The sequence below is a fragment of the Pteropus vampyrus genome, unplaced genomic scaffold, assembly GCF_000151845.1.
Source record: "Pteropus vampyrus isolate Shadow unplaced genomic scaffold, Pvam_2.0 Scaffold12, whole genome shotgun sequence".
NCBI classification, from domain to species: domain Eukaryota; kingdom Metazoa; phylum Chordata; class Mammalia; order Chiroptera; family Pteropodidae; genus Pteropus; species Pteropus vampyrus.
Window position 1 is genome coordinate 10,275,028 of NW_011888793.1, and position 25,226 is coordinate 10,300,253.

Consider the following 25,226-nt stretch of genomic DNA (forward strand, 5'->3'; position numbering starts at 1 on the left):
TAGTTAATAATACTTTGTGCCTATTTGAAAGTCGTTAAGAAAGTAGATCTTAAACATCCTTATCACAAGAAAAATATTTTTTGTAACTACATACAGTGATGAATATTAACTAGAGGTAACATGGGATCATTTTGCAGTATATACAAATATTGAATCATTATGTTGTAGAACCAAAACTAATATAATATTATGTCAATTATACCTCAATAAAAATAAATAAAATAAAAATACTGTATATTCTAAACATTAACAGAATGATTGTTTGAGCCTAAAAGCTAATACTGGTCATTGTCAACTAAAAGAAAAAAAACTACCAAAAAGTTAGTAAGCATAAATCGTACTCTGATGATAACTCAGATTCTTCCTGGTAATTATTTTCCTGTAGGTATGTTCAAGCAAACATATATTCCCACTTACATCCTTATTTATATAAGCATACCTTTCTTTGGAGAGAAAAAAAATGTAAAGAGGCTGCATATTAATGCCTCACACCAGAAAATATGAAAATTTTACCTCAGTTATCTCTTCTCTCATTACTAACCTCTCCACTTCCCAAGGTCTCTTTTTCATTTAAGAAAATCTCCATTCTAATTAAGAAAATATACATATCAGAATCTATTAATGATTTATTGAATCCAATCTCCCTTTGTGTATGTCATACTTCACAACAAAATGCCTTTTGTTTGTTTTTTCCTCCTCTCTTCTGTTATCTCTGGAATTACTGCCAACTATAAATCAATCATAAATCAAAAGAAAGGCCCTGTGAAATTACATTAGTCAACAAGGAAACGGTAATAGTTTGCCTTCAATTTTTCAGAGATTTATCTCTTAAGTAAAACAAGATATTCCAGTACAAAATAGTCCTTATTGACTGTAAACTTTGTAAAGACTCACTGGGCTGTAAGATGGGGCTTAAATGGTTTACAACAATCAAATATGGCTATGCTTTATAATAACCAGAAATGTCACCATAAGTAAAGAATATAAAGTATAGCAACCGTTAGCCTAGAATGCTTGATTTTTATATAGTAATGCTTAATATTCATATATCAGATGTCTGCCCTAACTTCTCAGATTAGGTATAAATTCAACAGTCAGTAAAAAAAAAAATCTCATGACTTTGATAGTCACCAAAATGGTGGAAAACTAAAAACACCATATGACTAGTTAATGAGAGCTAAACAGAAAGATATTCACTCATTGCTGAGCAAGGTCATCAGGCCAAGGCACCAGAGCATCAAGACCCTAACACCAGGAAAGACAGGGCTGTGATGGAAACAATGAGAACAAAGCAAAATAACTAAGTAATTCCCCTCGTGCATTTTGTTTTGCAAATAATTATTTAACAGAGATTGAAATTAATCTCTCTCTCTCTCTCAGAGGCTAAAATTAATCTCTCTCTCTCTCTCTCTCTCTCTCTCTCTCTCTCTCTCTCTCTCTCTTTCTCTCTGTCTCTCTCTCGCGCGTGTGTGTATGTGTAGAGAGACTGACAGACAGACACAGAGGAGGGGAGAAGACAGGGGAAGAAGGGAGAGAAAGAAGAGAAGCAGACTTGGATAAATCTGGAAGGTCAAATACTGCAATCGAGAGAAGAAGCCATGTCTCATTCCTTTATCTTCCATACCACCTAGCACAGTACCTAAAATTCACTGAAAACCCAGAAAATGTGCTGAATAAATCACTGATGAGAAAATTCCTAATATGAACTCACAGTGGGGTAATTACACTTTCCTCTTAAAGGGGAGTGCCTTTGGTTAAATTCTATGTTATTTCTATGTTAACAAGTACACTTGCATATATACATTAATTTTTATTTCTTATGACTCTCCGATTATACATCCTAAAGGAGGAGAATAGCAAGTAGTAGTTATTTCCTTTTTCTTATTTCCTCCATCATTTCTGCCAGAAGGCTCTAAACATTGACTAGCCACTCAAAAGTAACCAACCTGGTAATTATTGATATAAGTAAGGCCTATTTTATGCTTTGTGGATACCATGACTTGGGTCATCAGAGCTACCAAAGTTTATATTCGAGTAACATGTAAAGATTTAAATCTACCAGTGATCTTTCTAAATATAGATCTGATCATCTCCATCCCTTTGCCTCTGAGATAATATTAAAATCCTTGATGCATTACACAAGGTCCCTGGTTCTCACTATTATCCCCAGGTCCTTAAGAGCAGGATCCTAGTGCTATATTCATCTGTGTAAGGTCACTGCCTACCGTAAACACTGCTTCCTAAAAAGTACTCAATGAATATTTGTTGAATAAATTACTGTAAAATGAATGAAATCTGTGACAAATCAATGTATCATTAAATGTAACTGTATAATGTCATATCGACATTTAACCATATTTGTTGCTTAAGTATTACAATTTTAAAACCATCTGACATGGTTCTAGGTTAAGCACTTCAAAAAACAATGACTATATGAGGATAAGCAAAAGCTTCTGATGTGTAGGAGGAAAAGTAGAAACCTGAGAGACGAGCTTATTTAAATAATAATGGGTCAGGACAAGTAAAAGAATAATTTTTAAAAATAAACAAACATGGGATTTCTATTTATAAATAGAAAAGCAAACATGGGATTTCTATTTATAAATTAGATGGAAATAACACTTAAGTCATGTGTTCACTTAAAACAATAGATAAAAATATAGTCTAATTTTGAAATGTCAAGTTCACAGATAAAATGCATGATCTAAAAATTCTGATCAAGCTAAGTATTTCAGGAATTACATTAAAACAGTTTAAAAAGCAAAATAGAACACGGATTAGTGTTCAGTAAAATAAATTTAAAATATATGTAAAGACTGTACATAATAATATTTTTAAAATTAATGTAAATCATCCTAAATTCTAGATAATTAAGCATGTTTTACATGTTTTTTTGTTGAAACATTCTATAAATACACTACCAGTAAAGCATTTTAAAGTCATACCTGCAAAAGAGTTGTTCTATGGAGCTTCAGTGCCCCCTTCTGGTGAATTTTAGCAAAGCATCCTGAACAATAATCTTCTCCACATTCAAGGCATACCTTAAAAGATATTTTAAAAATTATATAATCAATCTTATGACTTCAGAAAAATGTTTAAATAAAGATATCATTGCTATTATCTTTATCCAATTACATACTTAAATTTCATGAGAACTTAGTAATCCAAGGAAAACTAAATAACTATTTGTCCCAGTTAAGATTTAACTCTGAGAAAAACTGACTTGTAAACAAGTTACTCTTGTATCAAAATAAATATAATAGCTAGACTGCAGGTTTTAGATATATGTGTTAGATGTATATGTGTATGTGCAATTTCTGAATAAATCAGAAAACAATCAGCAGCATCAGGTCAAACTTCCTGACCTGGGAAAAACTAAACAGCATTATCTCTGAGTCAAAATTACTTCTTTTTTAGGAATTCTTTTATCTTTCTGTATGGATTTACAGGACACAATTAGTTTCAAATGATATGTAAAAACTATTTGCCTCCAAAAGCCCCTATATATTTCCTTGATTAATATTTCTTCACTGATGATTCTCAAAATGTTCTTTTGAAAGTGTTCTCAGAAGTTCCTTCAAAGGAAAGAAAGTATAAGGAAAAAAACTGATGGAACTGCATCAAAATGTCACAATGTTTATGACTTGTGAAATAATTATGGACAAGATTATATTACCTTCCAAATTCTCTGTGGTATTAAGATATAATTTTTTAAAAAAAATTAGGAATAAATTGAATAATGCTGTGCATCTCATCCATTCATGATAGTACCAAGCAAAACTGAAAGTTAAAAGAAATGGAATTTTTAGTGCAAGCGAAATTACTACTGTGCAGTTGTATTGGTCAGTTCAGCAGCCTACAATATAACAAAAAGCAAGGCTCTTCTGCTTTGTACTGATCAACGGCAGACTGAAATATGCAGTACGGTAATGCTTCTCAAACTGTAACATGCAATCATCTGAGATTTCACTGCAATGCAGATTCTGGTTCAGGAAGTCTGACATGCTACCTGAGATGTTGCATTCTAACAAGCTCCCAGGTGATGCCCAGGAAGTAGCTGGTGCACAGACCACCCACTGAGTAACAAGGCACTAGAATGTATAGGACATAGAAAAGTAGACTAAATTCTTACTAAAAACCCAAGAGACTTTAGCCCATTAATTTTTGAAAATCATTACATTATATTATAAGTCTCCAATAATGTAGCCCACTTTATTAGATATAAAATGATGACTACACTAAAAAAGTTAGAAGAGTGAGAAATTTTATATAACTATAATAAAACTAAAATGAAAGGCTAGAATCAAATAACAATATTCACCACATTTAGTGAGCACTTACTATTCTAAGGCTTCATATTTTCATCTCATCTCATCTTCACAACAACCCTCTCAAGTTAGAATGATCAATGTATCTCCATTGTGAAGATGAGGTAACAAGAGACCATAATAATTGGGAATTTGTCCAATAGTGCAGCTAATAGAGCCAGGATTTCAACCCCATAGTCTGAACCAAAGCTCAAGCTTTTACCCAGAACCTGTATTACTAATCATTAAATCAGTCATTGACCATTAATTGCAGTACTAATCATTTATTGGGAAAAAATAATAAAATCTGCATAAAATAAAATCCAATATTTCAAATGACGGCATGGTCTGGTATTTGTCGAAATCCAAATATAACTTTTCAAATGTGATTAGCTCTATAGCACTGGATTTTTAAGTTAATCTGAAGAAAAATAAACACTATCACTAGTATGGATACTAGTCCTACCTTTTCAACTCTTGTCTCAAGAGCTAGTCTCTTAGAGAAATGGTAATAAACACATTATCTAAATCCATAATTTTTCAAGTGCAAAATCAATTAAAAAGCTTTAATTTCACATACATAAATAGCAGTACTATTATATTAATGTAGATTTCAAAATGTATTCTGCATAATTTTTATTTAACATATCAGCTAATATTTTAATAAATTTCTTATAAATATTTGGCAGTGTTTCACAATGTAATATAGAAGACTAAAAATCAGTTTTAACACATAATTCTAAGCCAACTATTTGTTAACAACAGGTCTTTAATGAGAATAGCCAAACAGACGCGGTGGACTGGAAGATCAAAGCTGGAGTAGCAGAGTAAGTTTATGTATTTCATTATACAAGCGTATATGGATTTAAATTGGGCTAAAATGATCGCCAGGTGGAAAATCTTTTTAGGCAGTTTGTATAACTGGTAGGAACATACTAAAAACATAGATTAGGACTCTATTCCATCATAGATGCTTCTTCAATGACAGAATATCCAAGTGGAGTTTTAGCAAACATTTTTTTATTTGATAAAGGCTAGATCAGTTGTACCTGCCTTCAGAACCCATTTGAGTTAAATTACCCACATTTGCCAAATTAATATACAATTTTTAACTGTGTATTTCACTTTTGCCATATAGAGACAGCATAAAACTACTGTAACTTCTTTAAAAAAATGTGAAATTTGGAAGTTTGGGATTTTATTTTTACCATTGGAACATAAGAAAATGTGCCAAAAACAAAAAACACACAATTTATGTGTCTCCTCTCAATATATCAGACACAATGCTAAATACTTCACATGTCTTAACTCATTATCTTCAATAACTTTGAAGAATCTGGTATCCACATTAGTCCAATTTACAAATGAAAAAACAGAAATATAAAAAAATTAAGTCATTTGTTAAAGGTCACATAGTTAATAACAGGTAAGTTGAGATTCAAATGCCCCAAAACACGAGGTCTTAACTCTTATCCCAACACACAATTTTTCCCTCATTTGGCCCTATCGTAAGATATAGGAAGGCTGACTCTAATTATCCAATCAGCATTATCATCTAGAGCAATGAAAGCTAAAAACAGAATAACCTCAGACTTTAACATGACCACAACCTACTTTGAAAGAAATGGTTCATTCAAAAACTATTTGTTGAGTACCTACTAAATACCAGGCATAATTCTAGTCAGTAGTACAGAGCAGTGAATAAAACAAAATCCCTACTCTCACAAAGTTCACATTATAGGCAGGTGGAAAAAATAAACAAATAAATATACATTAAAGGGTAATAACTCTGTATAGATGAATGAAGCGGCTTTACAAAGTGCAACTGAGCTGTTGCCATTTTATAAAGAGTTGTCAGGGTAGGTAACATTTGAGATGACCTTTTTGATATGAGGAGCCCGTGGGGAGAGAAAGTTTGTTGGAGATAAATTGAAGTTTGGTTTTGAACATGGTAAGTTAGTGATTCCTGTTTGACATACAAGCAGAGGTATTAATTAGGCAGTTTGAGTTCAAAGTTCAGGGGAGAGGTAGGAGTTAGAGATGTAAATCTGAGAACCAATAAAGTAGAAATAGTCTTTAAAGCCAGGAGAGTGAACAAAATTACCTAAAGAGTAAGTATAGACAGACTAAAGAAGAGGTCTAAGGACTGAGCTCTGTGTCATTCCAATGTTAAGGAATCAAGAATACAGAAAACCAACAAAAAAGATTGAGAAGGGACAGCTAGCAAAGTAAAATGAAACCAAGACAGAACGGTATTTCAGAGGAAGCCAAGTGAAGAGTCATAAGAGAGGAGAGAAATACTGTATCAAATATTAGTGACAGATTAAGATAAGAACTGAGAATTGATCCCTGCATTTAAGAATGTGGGAGTCAGTGGTGACCTTGATAGTTGTGCACAGCAGTGCCAACCTATTACTGAATGGAGAGGGTTAAAGAGAGAATAGGAATTTAGCAATTTCTCTTCTGGGTATATACCCAAAATAATTGAGAATGAAAACTTGGATAGATATAGTGTATTAATGTTCACAGCAGCATTATTCACAATAACCAAATGGTGGAAGCAACCCAGTGTCCATCAATGGATCAATGTATAAACAAAATGGGGAAAACATGTCCAATGGAATAAAATTCACACTTAAAAAAGAAGGAAATTCTAATACATGTTACAACATGAATGAACTTTGAAGATATTATGCTAAGTGAAATAAGTGAAATAAGGACAATACTATATACTGACAACAAAACAAATACTATATAGTTCCACTTATACGAGACACCTAGAGTTGTTGAATTCAGAGACAGAAAGTTGAATGGTGGTTGTCAAGGGCTAGCAGAGGAAGGAATGAGACTTATTGTTTACTGAGGACAGAATTTCAGTTCTGCAAGTTGAAAGAGTTCTGTAGATGGATGGTGATGATGGCAGCACCACAGCAGGAATGGTGCTTAATGCCACTGAACCATGCACTTAAAATGACTAAAATAGTAACTTAAATTGTGGTACGTTTCACCATAATTTTTTTTTTAAGTTGATGAAATTGGCACTGATGAAAAGTTAGAGAGTTGTCAGAAAGCATTATTTTTTATAGCTTTTTTTTTCAATCTCACTTCATAACTTTTAAGGAAAGAAAAAATAATTTGGTGGGGAGACTTGAACACAAATATCCACAAGAGTCTTAAACATAATAGGAAAAAAACTGAAACAACCAAATGTCATTCAATGTGTGAATGAATAAACAAATTTTAGCATGTCTCTACAATGGAATACTACTCAGTAAAACAAACTATTGATAAATGTAACATGAATGAATGTCCACATGGAACAAAAGAAACCTTCCACATAAAAAATATGTACCATATCATTCCATTTCCATAAATTTCAAGAACAGAGATCACTACATGTATGGTGCTAAAAACCAGAACAGTGGTCGCCTTTGTGGTGGAGACTAATTGGAAAAGGCACAAGGGATTTTATTATCTTGATGGGGATATAGACACTTGTCAAAAGGCGTCTAATTGTACATTTAAGATCTGTCCACTTCACAGTAAGTAAACTATTCCTCAATAAAAAGAGAGAAAGAACATTTTGACGGCAAGTACAGCCAACTCTACAGCAGTGTTACCAAAAGAGATACAGAGGGAAGGAAATGCAGGGGTCGAAGGAGATTGTTTGCTGTGGATTTGCTTTTGGTTTTAGATGGGAGACACTGCAGCATGTCTGTGTGCTGACAGGCACGATCCAATGCAGAGGATGAGAGTTACGGTGCTACCGTAAACAGGATTGAGAAGATGAGATTCAGTGTGTTGGTGGCCTTCCCCATATACTTCCCCAGAAGTATAGTACTAAAGCAGGTTAAGTTGGGAGGGGTGCCTGAGACCACATGAAGGTTCTTGCCAATATCTTATTATACTGTACGTACTAGCAGAGCAGCTTTGTTCTCACACTGTCCACAGATCTTCCCTTTTTTCCTGGGTTTTTCACTTTCAAAGAAATTTGCCATTTTATAATTAAGTGGCTGTTTCACTGTCCCTGGAAGGAAAAAATCAGAATAATTACTTTAAAATACAATGTTTAGTTTTCTGATTGATAAAGTAATGAAATTATGCATATTTCTAAATTCTCAAATAATATTTAAATATTAGTTGCCCAGTAAAAATGGCATGTAGCCAAGTCTAATCCTCCCTGTAGGCTGGGGATTCCACAGTCCCTCTCCTGTCCCCTGTGACCGCGGGGCCACACACATCTACCTATAGCCACTCTGCTTAAAACTCATTTCATCTGGACATATAAAATGTAATACAGAAAGTAACAGCTCAAACCTATGCTCTTGATAGAATTCTTATGGCATTCTGTCCCATCTCTGGATCAAACTGAAGCCCACAAAGACCATCTTCTATAATAAATGTTATATATATTTCTAGAACTCGTTCTACCAAATTATCTTAACTATTCAAATTAAATATGTTTATCCTCTATAAAAAATCTTATTTCTTTTGGAATTATTATACATTCAAAATTGATTATGGTTTTTGCTATTGTCAAGATGTATTAAAATATAAAGGAATGTTTCAATATGCCCTTAATTTCCTAAAGTTTCAATTTATAATTTTATAGTGCTAAATTCTCTTCCTGGTTAAAAGAGTTTATCAACAAACTCTAAGGACCAGTGCTATGAAAGTCCTCACCTTTGAAAAACACTACATTATAATCATATTTTAAATTGACATTTGTTTGACATGAAATGAGGCCCCTCCCCCCACAAAAATACATAAATAAAATGCATTTTGAATATCAGAGATAAAGAGTCATCATTTTGGGGGTTTAGAAACTTTATATTGCATGAACAATTCTAGCACTTTAATTTTCTATGTCATTCAAATGCAAACGAAAAGAAATTGTATCTATAGAAGCTAATAATACAGTGGTAAACTGTTTACCTTGAAGCTGCTCCTTCAGTAATTTCAATTTCACTTTTCCAGCAGAAGGCTGTATTAATGAAATAGATACTATTTGTCAGGTATACATTCTCTTAGTCAAAGAAAGTTTAAGTTATTAACAAAAATATTTAGAAAGCTATAACATTTTGGTGTACCTTGAACAAAACAACATTTGGAAAGAATAATGTAAAATTAATAGATCATCACTAAAGCATATATAGATCTTTAAAATTCCTGTAAAGAAAATATTTGAAATATATAAAAAAGTTTTTTAAACATGCCATAAATTATTTATTTTTTAAACAAAAATCATTATATATCATTACGAAATGATTTTAAGAAAGCACTACTATTCAAATATTGTAAAGGCTTTTCTATTTCTGATCTTTCTAAAAGACACAAAGTCTAAATTTGTGTAGACTGAATCTAAACTGAATTCTGACTAACCTTCTCTGCTTACATAACTACACAAGCCAATATTATTCTTATTTGCCTAATTTAGAGAACCAAGTGTTTAAGCATCATAGACTTACCCTTCAAATATGTTATTTGTGATCCCCAACTTTCCCAAGTTGTAGACAAAAAAAAAAAAAAAATGTGTATCTAAGACTCACTGCTAGGTATTTCAGATAAATAATCACTTAAAACACTTAGATCTTAAGATTTAAAAAAATTAAAACAGACTTGCCAATTGCATATAACTGGCTTGGTCTTATTAAAACCAACATTCAAAGTACACAAACAAGCATGGAGGATGGTACACATTTAGGCAGACACTGTCAATTCATGCCTAGTTTTCAATTTGCAATTTACATGTTCAATTGCCCAATTTGTACACGAGAATATGAGGACAATGGTTGCCTCTATGTCTACAGCTGTACCAACTGCAGTCATCTGAAAAGTTAGGCCTAATTATTCTCAGTGAATCTAGTGGTTTTGCTTCAAAAGGGCATTTATTGCTCACATTCTTTTAAGTAGCCACTTAGATGCTATGTACCAAACAGCAGAAAAGAAAATAGCACTGAAGAAATCAAATTTTGGTGAATCACACTTTTATTTTTAAACTGGCAATGTTATACAAGTTATAGATAATCTAATCTCATTTTTCATAACCAAATTATCCAATATTATTACCTTAATAATACGCCTGAATTGCAACAAGATCTATGTGGTTATAGGTGACCTGGGTAGAATGGATTTTCCAAAGCAAACTGAACCCATTATTTGGGAAATTTTATAATTTGTTTTTATTATTATGAAGAGCATTTTTCTGCTAAATATAGTCAGATTTACTTCAAATGGTTCAAAGTGCATAAAAATATTTCAATGAACTAATAGCTAGCTTCTATTTTTAGGCAAATAGAATTACCTCCTAAGTCTAATTTTTATCTGTTTGGGAAAGAGTTGAGGGTGGAATAAGGCTGGACCAGGGACACAAACACACACACACACAAAAACACACACAAACACACAAACACATATCAATATATGTATACACACACACATATATATATGGGTATACACATACATACATTATATATATATATATATATATATATATACACACACTAAATGTATATTTATACTGAATTAAATGTGAATTCAGTATACTAAAGCCTATGCCTTATTAATACACTTATTCCTACACCAGCAGAAGCTGAAGGGGTGCCATCAGGGGCCAAGGCAGCTTAGTGGCTCTACCACACAGACATATTATCTGGGCCACTGGGGTCAGACTATGCCATCATCATCACTCTCCCTGGCATTCACAGATGCCTCCAAATTCCCACCAATGCCCTCATCTGCCATGCAGGGCCCACACTCCTCCCATAAGCCACCACTTCAAATAGTCTCATTCTAAATCCAATTAGCTACTTAACCTTTGCCATTCTCTACTGCTTATCCTGCCATCCAGGCTCCCCTGCCATTCCATGGAGCCATTATTAAACAGTCATTTAACTATCTTATGCCTTAAATCTCTCTTAAACATATGTCTTCCAAAAGTTCACGTTAACTGGACCTACCTTTCCTCAAACACAACCTCCTCCACAGAACTCTCCAGAGGAACTAGCTCCATTTCTACTCTCTTTCACTCACCAGGAGAGAAGAAAATTTTTCTCTCTGTTTGTTCCTCAGTGCAGCTTCCAGAAAATTGTTCTGTTCTTATCATTCAGCAAAATTGCCTCTACTGAAGGACCTCACCATCCACTTATCGCTTTTATCAGTATCTGGATCTTCTTCCACCCGAACTTCAGCAATCTGCTCAGTATTTCTCTCTATCATATTTCTGGGTGTGATCGTGGGGACTTCAATATCCATGTTCACCTGACATCCTGATGCTGAAAAACTCTCCAGCATGCTGACTGCTATGAATACCTAAGTGCCTCTTCAGCCACCTGACCATTATGACAAAACCTTGAACCTAAGCAGCAATCTAAATGGCCACACCTTCAAAATCCCAAACTCAAAGACTTTCCCAGTACTAATCACAATCACCTTACATCCTTCCTCCTAGACCTCCCATATCTATACCTACCATTGTGATGAAATAATATTAACTGAGTCCCCTACAAATAAATGCTGAACAACTCCAATGGGCTCTGATGGCTCTTCAACAACCTATTTACTTGTTTGCTGCTAAACCTCGATCACGATTTCCACAGTGGCTGCTCCAAACCTTTTCCATTCCAAAGAATTCAAATTTACCCCATTTCCCTTCCTTAATCTGAGCAAATGATCTTGCCTTTAAATTTACTAAGAAAGTCAAAATTTTCCCTTTAAGAGTTTTCCACTGCTTCTTGCCTCATCTGTCAAATGAAACTTCTAAAATTTTTCCTTTATCACCATCGGTTCTCTCTTCCACCTTTCTGATCTCAGAGAAAGTGAGCCCTCCTTTTTTTGATTAAGGGCTTCTTAATGAGACCCCAACAATTGGCACCTCTTTCATTTGCATACCCAGTCTTTCCTCCACTAGTGAGTCTATCCCTCAGCTACAATCCGACTCACATTTTCTCCCTGACTCTAAAATAAAAATTAAAAAATAAAGTCCTTCCTTAATCCTGTTAAATCCTTGAGAGGTCACCTTCTGTTCTCACGTTCACTGCATCATCAGTCTACTCATTGCAACCCATCTTCCCTGTTCAATAACTGAAAAATATTTTTACATCTAATAACCCAATCATCAAATCAAATGTAGTATTTCTAGAAATCCTCATTCTCCATAAGTAGACATTCTAATGTAATTTTCAGTTAATGTTACAATTGGTTTCACTCCTATTATCTCATACATTGCTGAAAACTGTGAAGTAGTTAAACAAGTATTGTTATCCATGTTTACAAACATGGTAACAGAAACTTGGAAAGGTTAAATGACTTGCCTAAAATCACAAAGCTAATGGAATGAGTGAGGAATTTAATCAATACAGTCTAACAGGGTTTCTTGATCATGGCCAAGATAATTCTTTGTTGTGAGGCTGTCCAGTGCATTGTAGGATGTACAGCAGTATCTCTGACCTGTAGCCATTACATACCATTAGCAAAAACAAAAAAAAAAGAAGCCTCTCAGTGATAATAACTAAAAATGTCTAGGGGGAAATTGTCCCCTATGGAGAAACACTGTACTCAAAACATTTTCCTCTACACAGTGTATCAGACAATGCTGACTTCATATTTTCTAAGAATATCCTTCTTTACTTCTTTTATGAAATTACCTTACTTTGATTCTACTCTTACCATTCTTTCTCTTCTCAGGCTCCCTTTACCTCAAAGCTGGCAAAGTACCTTAGAACCAGCATGAAAAGCTTTTCTTCCAAATCTTGGCCCTGACACTTGACCTTGAGCAAGTTATTTAACTCATTTGATGTAAAATTACTTCATCTGTGGAACTGGAATACTAAAAGGTGCCTTTTAAAAGTGTTGTAAATACTTAATGAAATAAAATAAGAACAGCAGCTTATACTGTTGACTAGTATAAAACAGATAGTGAGTAAATATTAAAGTTCTATGTGCCTCCATATTCTTTGAGTTTTATCCTTCACAGCTGCCTTTCCTGAACTTTTTTCTTTATACCTTTCTTCTCCTTTTTATAAATTCTTATCAAGTACGTTTACTCTCTCAGCTTCAACTAACGAGAATTCAAATAAAACTCTCCTTGGAATTTGCTAAGAGGGTAGAACTTATATGTTCTCATACATACAACAGAAATATGTGAGGTAATGAATGTGTTAATTAATTCCATGTGGGAGGGTCCTTTCACAATGTATACATTATCAAATCATTTTGTCCACTCTTTTACAATTTTGTCAATTATATCTCAGTAAAGCTGGGAAAAACAAAAAGAAAGGAAGAAAAGAAAGAGGATGGAAGGAAGGGAGGGAGGCAGAGAGGAAGAAAGGGAGGAAAGGAGAGAGGTCTAAATCTATACCCCGGAACTTTTTTTCTAACTTCCTTCTTTATTCTATCTCTTAGTCAATCAGGCCTGAAATATTAGTTATATATTTGACTTCCTCCTTTTGTTTCTGTTTTCCAGTTCCATATTTTCCGTTATATTTCTTCTGCTACATTCTAATTCAAACTCTTCTCATCTGACCTCTAGATTATTTTAATAGTCTTCTAAATAGTCCCCGTTTCTAGACCAGTGGCCTCCAAAGCTGCATGTATGCATGCCCTGAGTTCAAAGAAAGGCCAGAGAGTGCAAAAGAAATAACTATTAGTGTTTATAGTATCCTTGATTAATTTCCATATTTTGTTTTACGATGCATGTGATAGATTAGTAAACAAGTATATATATAAATTCTATTTGTAAATAAATAAAGAGTTCATGGGTAGAAAATCCATGCTCAAAATAAATTATTGATATTTATTGATATGATAGTTTGGATAGTATTCGCTCTATATTCATTAACTCCAAATGTACCAGATATTTGAACAAAATCGAACATCATAAGTCATCATCTTAGTCTTGCTATGCTCCTGCTCCAAAGCTGTCAGGGAATTCCATTCACCCAATGAAAAACTCGAGACTCCTGAATCTGGTATTCAGGGCCTTCCCTCCAGACCTAGTTTGCCTTCTACATCACCTTCCACATCTCCCCAAGCCCCCAAGTTTTCATCCTCCTACTCAATTATGAGGTTTGTGGGGACTGATACTATAATTTTTTCATTAATTTTTCCTTACAAATACTTCTAGTAGACTCTTAAATATTTGTAGAACTAAACCATTATTTCCAAAGCACAGACGGTTTATCTACTAAATAGTTATGGCAAAAATTACATACTGACTTTTTTATAAATATTTTCATATATGCATAACTTTTCACATTAGATTAGGATCTTCTTAAGAATAAGGGTAATTCACTAAATGACAAAGAAGGCACTTAAATGTTATTGAATAAATAAGTCAATAATCACAAGTCAGCATTTTTAATATATTTACAATAACATCTGAAACATGGAACACTATCTCAGAAAATAATAAAAAATAGAAAGTGGTCTATAAAACTTTTAATCCAAAAAATTAAAGAAACATATTTCAGTAAGAGAATGACATTTAAAGAATAAAATGCTTTTTCAAAGCCAAAAAGTTTAGAAGCACCAAGTAAGATGTTTATAGATGCCAAATGCCCATTGAAAGTTTAATGATAGGTATATAAAAAGGAAAAAGCTATATAACTTAAAACTTACAAGGTCACGGATCTTGTACTAAAGAATCCAGAAGCAAAACAGTTTTCTTTAAAGAAAGACACTTATTTAGTTTCAATGGCACATATAATGTAATGTTATATTTCACAATACATAGTAAAGATAAAGCAATTCTATAGCTGGGAAACCTGTAAGTTGATATCTTCACACATGGAATCAACAATATTTGAATAATAATTATTATTTAAGAAGAACATAAACACATTAAACAAATGTGATATAATAAAAATGCAGAATTAAAATCTGTCCTTTGTTACGTCAAATAACAGCTTTCACCTTAACACAGAACTATATAGTTCTATCTCACATACTCGAAACTAGAACTGAACTGAATGGAAAAAATTGGCTTAAGACAATTCAGCTTAAGGTGAATTTCTAAAAATCAACTTGCAGATGAAAAACAAAAACATACCTGAATAATGAAAGTTGTATATAACCTATAAAATTTAATTTAATCAAAATCCAATAACATGCAAAGTTGTTAAAATAAGAGTAATAAGTTCTTAAGTATAGAAGGGAATGCAAGATCTGAAAAAATAATTTATATCTTCTTGCTTAGCAAATCATCTGAGAATCAAATAGTATTTTCTTACCTTAATAACATTTCCTTTATTTTGTGACATTAGATGTGATTGATTATCCAATTTGCCCACTTTTCCAGATTTCCAGTGATATCCACTTGACCTTCAATACATATAAACAGAAGACAAAATGTAATTACTAAATACATATCTCCTTTTAATGAAAACAAATGTATTTTTCCTGTTTCAGGAAATGGAAATTCAGTTGTTAACATGTAACAGATACAAAATGAAAATGAAATATCAATAATGCCACAATATCCTCAGTAATTCTAAAATATAGCTCTACCATATTTGGAACTTTTGAGAGAAAATGAATAAAAGTGAAATGTCCAAACAGATGAAGAATGCCACTGTTCAGATATTTATAATGACTACAGTTTTACTGATTTACAGGAAAATTTTACAGATTGTCCTACAGTTTTTAAAGCTAAGGTTCTGTAAATCTAAAGAGAAAAAGGAAGCAAAACAATAACCAAAAATATTCAGCAAATCTACTAAGTGATCAATTCCTTAAGCCTTCCAGCGAGCCTCCACATTGAAAGGTAACAGAGACTACAAGGAAGGCAAACTGTTTAGTTTCATAGTTTAGTTTTCAAAGCATTTTTATTTGAGCCTCACAAATTTTTTTTAAGTCAACAGGGCAGGGAGTCCAATTCCCATTTAAAAAATAATGAGACAAAAACTTGCACAAGGTCACATATGACATATAACAAAGCCAAGATGAGAACACTGCACTTCTAACTTCCTAACCAGTGAGTGGCAGGTTTTCACCTGGCCATGACATTTACTGTCTACATGACCTTAGAATAGCATTTAACTATTCTGAAAATTCAATCAAGCTTTAGAACATTTTTTAAAATTATATGGAAAAGGTTCCTCGGCTAAGGAAAATGCATTCTTGGGGGCTGATTTCAGAAACTCTGATTCACAGACATGTTCGTCATCCGCTGAGAAGTTCAAAGCAGTGAAGGTTAAAAAGTAGAACTGACCATTGGATCATTAAGGGAAGAACAGCAAGATATACAATAAACTTTGTCATCTGGGATAACATACAACACTGAGGTGCCGTAATTAAACCGATGCTTTGGTTATTGAAGAAGATGTGTGTATGTGTCGTGAATATTTTCAAAAAGTTAGATTCTAAAGATAAATACTACTGAAACTGTAATAAACTTTTGAATTTTCTTTAATAGTTCATAAGGTACTTCATAGATATTTGATGATCACCACCTTGAGCACCAAACAAAAGCAAATTTAATATACAAAGAAGCTGGGAATATTTAGTACCAGCAAGAGCACATAAAACATTCACGCCACAGGAGAAAGTTACACGATTTTGAAGCCTGTTTGAAAAACAATTTCTCCAATGTCTACCAAAATGTAACCTATTTATATACTTTGGCCTAAAATTATATAAGTAAAACTTTATCCCATAGATACTCTTGTATATATAAGCAAAAAAATATATACAGAAGCATTTCATAGCAGCATATATTATCACAAAATACTAAAAACTTCATAAAGATCCAAAAAATAAATGCTATTATATCCACACAAAGAAATACTATGTAACCATTAAAAGAATGAGATCAATGGGTGCTGATGTGGCAACAGCACTAAGACAATATTAAGTAAAAAAGTAGAGTCTGAATCAATTCACATATTTCATCGATAACCTCATTTATAAAAACATAAAAGACATGTCAGACACACACACACATTCACACATATATATACATAGGCTTGTACAAAGATAAGACATTTGGGGGGTGGAATATTTAATTGTTAAAAGTGGTGCTACAAAATGGACTGGAAGGCAGCCTACAGCTAAAAAGAGATAACTATCATTATACAACTATCAGTTCTATTTGACTTTTATCATATATATTTAATAATTCTATAACAAATCCAAATTCTCAGTAAAATTAGTACAGATATGCAAGCATAATATTAGGGTATTCTCATTAATAAAATTTCAGCTAAAGCTCATTTGCTAAAAATATTTCAAACATACTTGAGAGTCTGAATGATTCTTATATATGTACATGTAAACTCCTGACCTCAAAAGTCTTTTAATAAATAAAAATGACTCTAAACATAAACAGGCAATCTCCTGTTGATAGCAATTTTAGGAGAGCAAAGGGCAAATTCTGAATTGCTATTCTAAGCATTCCAGACTATAAATAGTGCAGAATAACGTAAAAAGAGAAATGAGAAAATGTAAGAGCAAATAAAGTTCAGAGGAAACAAAAGTAACAGTAATTTTTAAAAAGCAGCATGCCTTATATAAGAAATAGAAAAGACAGGGAAAATTTAATATTGCTAATTCTTCAGGAAAAGACAGATTATCCATTCAGGACAGATCTTTATAGGAAAGACAGCATATAAAATAGTTCTTTATATAATTTTATTTATTCCTCTGAAATTCTCTAAAAGTGTCACCTACACTCCTTCTTCCTTTTCTTTGCTCCTTGTTGACTGGAATTCTTGTAGTTTCTTCTCCATCTCTTGGTTCTCCAACTCTAATTGTACTTTCTCCATTCTTAGTTCTTGAACATTTCTGAATAAGATTTAAATGCAGAATGGTCATTTGGGGTAAACAAACAAACAAAAACAAGGCAAAGTAATTTTATATCATCTTTTTTTCCTAAGTAAAATTATGAATAATAAATAGCAATGAAGTATTTTAACTACTTCTTTTGTATTTCTTTGATCTATGGTTTCTAAAGTTAGTATCTGCCTTCCTTTAATATTCTTAAGAAAGGTATCTTCATATCTTAGGCTTTTGTTTTTCCTATTATATTGCTAGAGGTTTCAAATTATAATTCACTTTATATGAGAGCAATGTCTTTAATATATGTGCAAATATCTATAATACACCAATAGAAAACAATTGTCATACTTTCTTTTTGTCATACTTTTTTAATTGTCATACTTTCTAATTGTCATACTTTCTTTCCTCTAAGGATTCAAGTAGTTTGAAGCATAATATCTAAAATGACTTTTTTTCTGTATAGGTAGAATATACATTTTTGCTAACCAATCACTTTGGAAATGCTCAATAAATTTCTACCTTTATAGGCAAAGGTAGAATCCAAAAAATACACACAAAAAAAGAGCAGGGACTGCTTGAGGCTTACTAGAGAGAAAGTACCTATTAAGGGCTTGGTGTAGACACCATCAAAAGAATTAAATGAGAACTGAACCAAGCCCTACTTATCATTTCCTCTGAAGGAAAGCCCTAAAAAGAGACCTTTTTGAGGACAGAGCACAGTCCCCTTTATAGATTCTTTTGCAAGAGGTTTTGCTCATAATATCTGAAGCTCATCAAGCTTTCGATGCAAGTCATTTTCTTCATTTTACAATTCTAGTCTCCAGTCAGCATTAGTCACTAACTCCTTCTTTCATAGGTCTAAGTCAACTTAGTTCCCTAGCTTTTTATTATCTACTATGAGTTTAATTCTCTTTTTTCATTATTTCATTAGTGGTTTACTATAATCATGTAGTGTGGCACTCATGCATGCTATGGCAAGGAACCAAAATAAGAATAATGGAGATCAGAAAAGAGAACTAATTTATAGAGATGGTGAACAGTCACCAAAGAGCAAGTGGGCCAAAGATATGGCCTGAAATAGACACAACTTATGAAGATATACTGAAAGTGATAGGAGACAAAGGCTGTCCAGAGAAACTGGCAAAAACGCTGAGGGAGAGGCAATATTTTCATTATATCTGCTCCACAGAGAATAATTCAGCCCCTACTACATATAAGCATTGTAATAGGTGATAGGATATGAAACCCAGTGGAGATTGCAGTAGAGAGAGGAACACAGAGAAGCACAAAGGTAATTGAAACACAGTATGATGGTGTTATTGGAGCTGTACAGGGAGGTAGGTACCTAAGCACACAGAAAGTCACATACGTGGCCCCTGGAACAGATCCTGGAGAAAGTGAAGTCTGAGCTGAGCCCTGAGGGATGAAAGGACTTAATCAGTTAAAGGGAGGTGGTTAGATCAGTGTTCCAGGAAAACGGAAAAGTGTGTGCACGATTAGAAAAGAATGATGTGTGAGCCAAGGAACTAGAAGTTCTGCATGATCAGGCAGAACGTAAGTGCAGGATGGGAAAAGTGGTAGGAAATGGAACTGTTGAGGTAGACAGTGGCAAGATCATGAAGGCCATGATGAGGAACTGGGATTTGTATTCTATGAGCAATAAGAATCATTAAAGGGTTTTAACAGAATTGATCATTTTAGAAGGTTTGCATTTTAGAAAGATCGCTCTGTCTGTATAATGAAAAATTAATTAGAGGGTACAAGGCTAGAAGCAAGGCAGCCAGTTAGGAAACTATTTCAGCAATCTTAAAAATAGAGACATTGTGCTGATCTAACTGGATAAAGACATCAGAGAGGAAACTGGAAGCATTTGAGAAATATAAGGAAATAGAATTAATTGCACTAAGTCTGACCAGAAGCAGGCGACTGACTAGGGCAGGAACAAGGCAGAAATCTGAGATAATTCCAAGTTTCTTACTTGAGTGACCAGGAGGCTAGTGATGCTTTTCCTGAACTAGATCACTCTGGGATGGGATGGGGACACAGTACAGAATTAGTGCCTGAGCTGGTCTCTCTGCCCAAGTTCTCAAGGGCCTATACCACCTTCCATGTGGCTTCCACAGGAAGGGTTCAAAAGGACAGATGTGACTGTGTCACTAATTTGCTTAGAAAACTTAATGTTTTTGATGTCTCCACTGTGGCAGAGGAAACAGATGAGACTGGTTAAAAGAACTGGACTAGTGCCCAAGTGGTCAAGTTTATGGTGGGAGTTTATGGGTCTGGAACAAGACAAAGGATTCCTCTTAGTGACAGTCTTGGACACAGAGCCAGAAGGGCAGGCAAGGCCACTATGGTTAATCCTGCAGAGATCATGTCAATACAACAAATCCAAGATCCAGGAACAATCTATTGAAATGGGTTGGGGGCTGGGAAAAAGATAGTGAGGAACTGGAAAACACCATAAAGTCAGACAATGAAAAGACAATTGTTAAGACAATGTCAAATAAAAATAGGCTTGGAACAAGGAAAGGCTGAGAAAAAGAACTCCAGAGCAGTTACCATAGGGTGGGTGTTACTGCCCTAGTTTTTATGGGTGGTAGATCAGTTAGATATACAGGACAGGAAAAAGTGATTCCCCCTCAACTCCAAGATAAATTCCAAACTCTTTAGTGTGGCATATAAATTAATTTATTACCTATACAGCCCTGCCTTCCTCTCCAACTTCGTTCTATAAAATATAGCCAACTGGATAGGTCTGACAGTCCCCAAACTATATGGTCTGTGTGCCTTTGCCCAAGTTTCACCCAGTAACTATCCTACTAACTATATTTCAGGCAAAGCTTGGAGACCTCCCAACCATACCCCAGAAGTTTGGGCCATGTTTTCATAGCCCCCTGTGCCTTCACATCACATCATGTTTCACACTATATTATAAATGTAATTTTACTTATTTACATCCTTTACAAACTACCTGAGGGCAAAGATCGTAATTTCCTATTTTTATATCCGCCATTCCCCAGCTCAGTATGTAGAACATGTATGTATTTAATAAATGTTTGTTGGATGCATGTTTCTAAGTATATACACACAGACTTGAAACATATTACCAAAATCAAATAATGCATGTCTCCTTCTCTTATTGCATTAAAAAAAAAAATGGAAAATTGGTAATACTAGCAATTGGATATCTCACTTCTTCTCCAAAAAAAATGGTAAACCTTATCATGATAATGCCATAAAGTTGTATAACATTTCCAGTTTACACGATGCTTTTATACACAGTATATCAAACATAAAGGGAGAATTAGGAAAGCTCCGTAGACATTGAATAACCACAGGACTCTTGATCTGGATCAGGGAACTCAGAAACTAAAATTAAAAATCAACCGTCTGTCCCCAACCTATGCTGGCTGGCTCTCCGTGATATTTGAGAGGAAAGCCTTGGGAATTGCCAATGACTCTGTATGACCTCAAAAGCAAACTGTATATTGAACGTTCTGGTACCCTTGCCATGTCATGAAATTCTCAGGATACCCAGAACTGCTTGGCTTTGACTGAATGCATCTACCAGACAACCTAGGACAGAAGGTACTCTTCCTGGGAAAGGTAAATTCAACATAACATCTTTTACTCTGCAAAGTGTGAGGGCAGTTAGTATTTTCTATTCCCAGTCTAAAGGTCACTTACCCTAATAGTCTCCCTAAAATTCAGTTTCTTCAGGATAATTCTGTTGTAATTTTGTCACAAAAGTATTTGTAACTTTCTGTCATATTGTTTTAATAGTTAGTATGCCCAACTTTCATTTATAATTTTTTACTTCAATTCTTATGGCATAAATATTTTTAGTCCTTATATTTTAATATCTTAAAACTACTCTCTTACAGATAAAAATACAGCTGTGAAGAACATGAATATAAGAATTCACAAAATTTGAGTTCAACTCTAAACAGCCACATGTAAAAAGAATACTTTAAATTACAATATACAAAACGATTACTTCTATTTAAGTAATAAAGATGTATACACTTACTTATATTTTAACTTCACAGAATGTCCAGGTTTTCCCCATGGAAGAACTACAAAATCTTTGGTGTTCATGATTACTGTCTTAATATTGTCTAAGAATTATTGTGATTTGTGGAAACTTCTGAAAAAGTAACAAAGACAAAAGAATTATGCTAGAAGTAAAGGAGTTAACTTAAAATTTTGAAATTACATATAACTCAAGAATATTTTAAAAAGAGAAATCATTATGAGGGAAAAGCCTAAATCAAAAGTTAGACAATAAAAAATTATTATATATGTTTAATTACAAGTTATGTAACTTGACATACTAAGAGAGTTATAAATATAATACATCTTATGGAAATAAAATTTTACCAATAATTACGTGGCAAAAAAAAACTGTGGAAATATTCAACTGATAGTAAAGAATGCATTCATAAAGGCAAAATACATTCTGGCTCTTTCTATGTTAAGGTTATAAAAATATATATCAGGTATTTGTTCCCATCCAAAAATAACATCTAAGGCTAAACATAGTGAAAAGAAAAGAACCTTCAAGATACAATCCAAACTTAAAAACCTCTTTTTTTACATATATGGTAATGTAAAATGAGAATTAAGGTATGTAATAATTACCCAAAGGCATTCTAATATCCTCATTTATCAAAGAAAATTTTAATGGTGCTCTTTGCCTAAGATTGGAAATTAGCATATTTAGAAGAATTTTTCAACAAGAAATGAAACAAAAAAGATTTTCTGCTTAACTCCAAGTTAACCAGAAAATTAAATTATTCAGAACACCCTATTTCCTGAGTATCCTAATTATTCATTGTTCTATAATAATTTATTCTGTAATGCTGAATTACTGAATCACATGCAAAACTATTAGATTGTATATGAATAAAAATTTACAAATTCCAAATACCCTTAAAGAAATATGAGGTAATATCATAGTCTTTAGTTTTAAATGCCCAAACCATTTGATACTATTTATTTATATATGTGTTCCTACACGCTCATAACTCCTATAAATATTTATTAAGGCTCTGCTATATGCAAGGCACTGCGCTGAGAAGCATGAAAGAGTCAAGGCCCAAGGATATTTGTTTTCTGAGTTCACATGGCATAGAGTCAAATAGGATATATAAGATCTATATATAAAAGCTATAAAACAAGGTAGAAATTATAAGGGCCATAAAACTTACTGCTGTAATAATAGAAGAAGTGAGAAAAGAGAATTTAAGCTGGCTAACATTTAAAATAGGACTTTAAGGAGAAGCTGGACTTACATATGATGATATGGATTGGATGAACATTCCACACTGTAAGAAAAAACAGCTCTTGAATGGGGACTGATGAGTGGTTCCATCTGGTTGATGTTTACATTATATGGAGGGGAAAAAGTAGTCATTAAGTTTAGAAGTGTAGGCTGAAGCCCAATAACAGGTAGCTTTAAATGCCAACTTAAAGATTTTGGAATTTATTCTATTGCTAATGAGAGTCACTGAAAGTTTTAGAGGAAAGAACAGAAAATAAGTCTAGAACCTTTGCTCGAAGACATAAGGAGAGAAGGTATCAGAATAGGAATAACCTAATGAAAGCCTGTTGTGACATTAAAGTCTACACAATCAAATGACTATTCTATCTCATAATTTTAATGATGCAACCACTGATCAAAACATTTTTGGGATGCCTCTTTCGGAACTGTCTGCAGAGTCCATCATACTCCCAATAAATACACAAATCTACTTTGGTGTGCTTCATTTAAAACTACAACTGATATTGTCCAGCAGAATGGAATACTTTGTTCACTCATATCTAGTTCCAAATTATTCTACCTCAAAAAATGAAATCTAGAATGAAAGAGTAGATTTTTACTACCTTGGAGGAAATTGTGAAGGAATTCATTCTCTGAAGATAACTCCAAAATGAAATTTCATAAAATAATTTTCTATTGTAAGCAATGTAATGGTTGCATCATAGGACTAAGTATATTTGTGCCTTCAATCAACAGACATAAATATGGTTGCTCCTTTGTGACCCCTATTACAGGTACTGAAGTCATAATGGTAAATAAGACATAGTGTCTTCTCTCAATTCACAATCAAAGGGAAAGTCACACCAACAATGGCAATGCCTTGTGATATTCCAACAGAAGTACATAGTGGGGACATCCAACTCAGATTCATTTCTCAACTACCAAGTCCTGTCTCTCAAAGCTAAACTCAGTGTCAAAGAAAACTAAAGGTACCCCAGGAATAGAAAACTAGGATTGTTTGCTTTTGGGGAGAGAGGATGCATCTATTCCTTCTCTGTAGGTAAAACTTGTGTCTCATTTTTATCAAACAGAGGCAACAAAAGCTACCTTTAAAAAATCTCTAAGATAACCTTGCTTCTATAACATAGAGTCTATATTCTTTTTTTTATCATAATCAGGAAATCCAACTGTTGGACCCTAGTCTACTGTCGATAAGTTATTCATGAAAAGTTATATAATGTTGTCATAACCATTATCATTAAAAAAATAAAAGAACCACCAAAGTTAGTGTGACCAATTAAAATAATTTAAATTGCCTTAATTTTATTTACACATTGAAGTATACAATTTTGCATGTGTATATATATATATATATATATGCATAAAGCTGATCTGACACACAAAGACTGAAATCAAAGAAAAGTCTGTGAATTTCATTAGGTTGAGATGATTCAGATTTATAGCTCTGTTGATAATGTGATTTAACCAATAAATGGTCTTATTCAGGGGGCACTTCACTTCACTGAATGCAATTAGTAAGGCTTCTTCTCAATTAAATGTTTTATCAAGTCACACACGTAAGCCAATTTTCTTGTATGAAGAAAAAAGGAAAATTATAATTGTGAGTCATGCTGTTCTGCCTGTTTCTTTTTGTAAAACCAACAGAGAATTAATCACTTTTCTTGGGACAGCTATATATAACAATGTCAGCAGAAAGAATAGCAAAGCACAAAACTTTAGTCACCTAATGGAACCAGGGAAATACAGATAAAATCCCTTTTATGCAAACCTCATACCTCCACCCATCCTTTGGTCACCCAATTTTTTTCTTACAATGAAATACCAAAAGTTCAGTTATTACTTGGAAAATTTTTTAGTTGCTT

General features: G+C 33.3%; 1 protein-coding gene across 1 annotated transcript in view; it reads right to left on the reverse strand.

The window, feature by feature from the left end:
* ZBBX (zinc finger B-box domain containing) overlaps nucleotides 1-25,226 on the reverse strand; it is a 101,169-nt gene that overhangs the window by 71,790 nt on the left and 4,153 nt on the right. The window contains exons 2-7 of the mRNA XM_011379984.2: nucleotides 22,111-22,227; nucleotides 17,973-18,086; nucleotides 15,536-15,626; nucleotides 9,243-9,291; nucleotides 8,225-8,334; nucleotides 2,946-3,041 (exon numbers count right to left, since the gene is read on the reverse strand). Of these exons, the coding sequence (XP_011378286.1) occupies nucleotides 2,946-3,041; nucleotides 8,225-8,334; nucleotides 9,243-9,291; nucleotides 15,536-15,626; nucleotides 17,973-18,086; nucleotides 22,111-22,178 (528 nt within the window). The 5' untranslated portion in view covers nucleotides 22,179-22,227. The remainder of the gene's footprint in view (nucleotides 1-2,945; nucleotides 3,042-8,224; nucleotides 8,335-9,242; nucleotides 9,292-15,535; nucleotides 15,627-17,972; nucleotides 18,087-22,110; nucleotides 22,228-25,226) is intronic.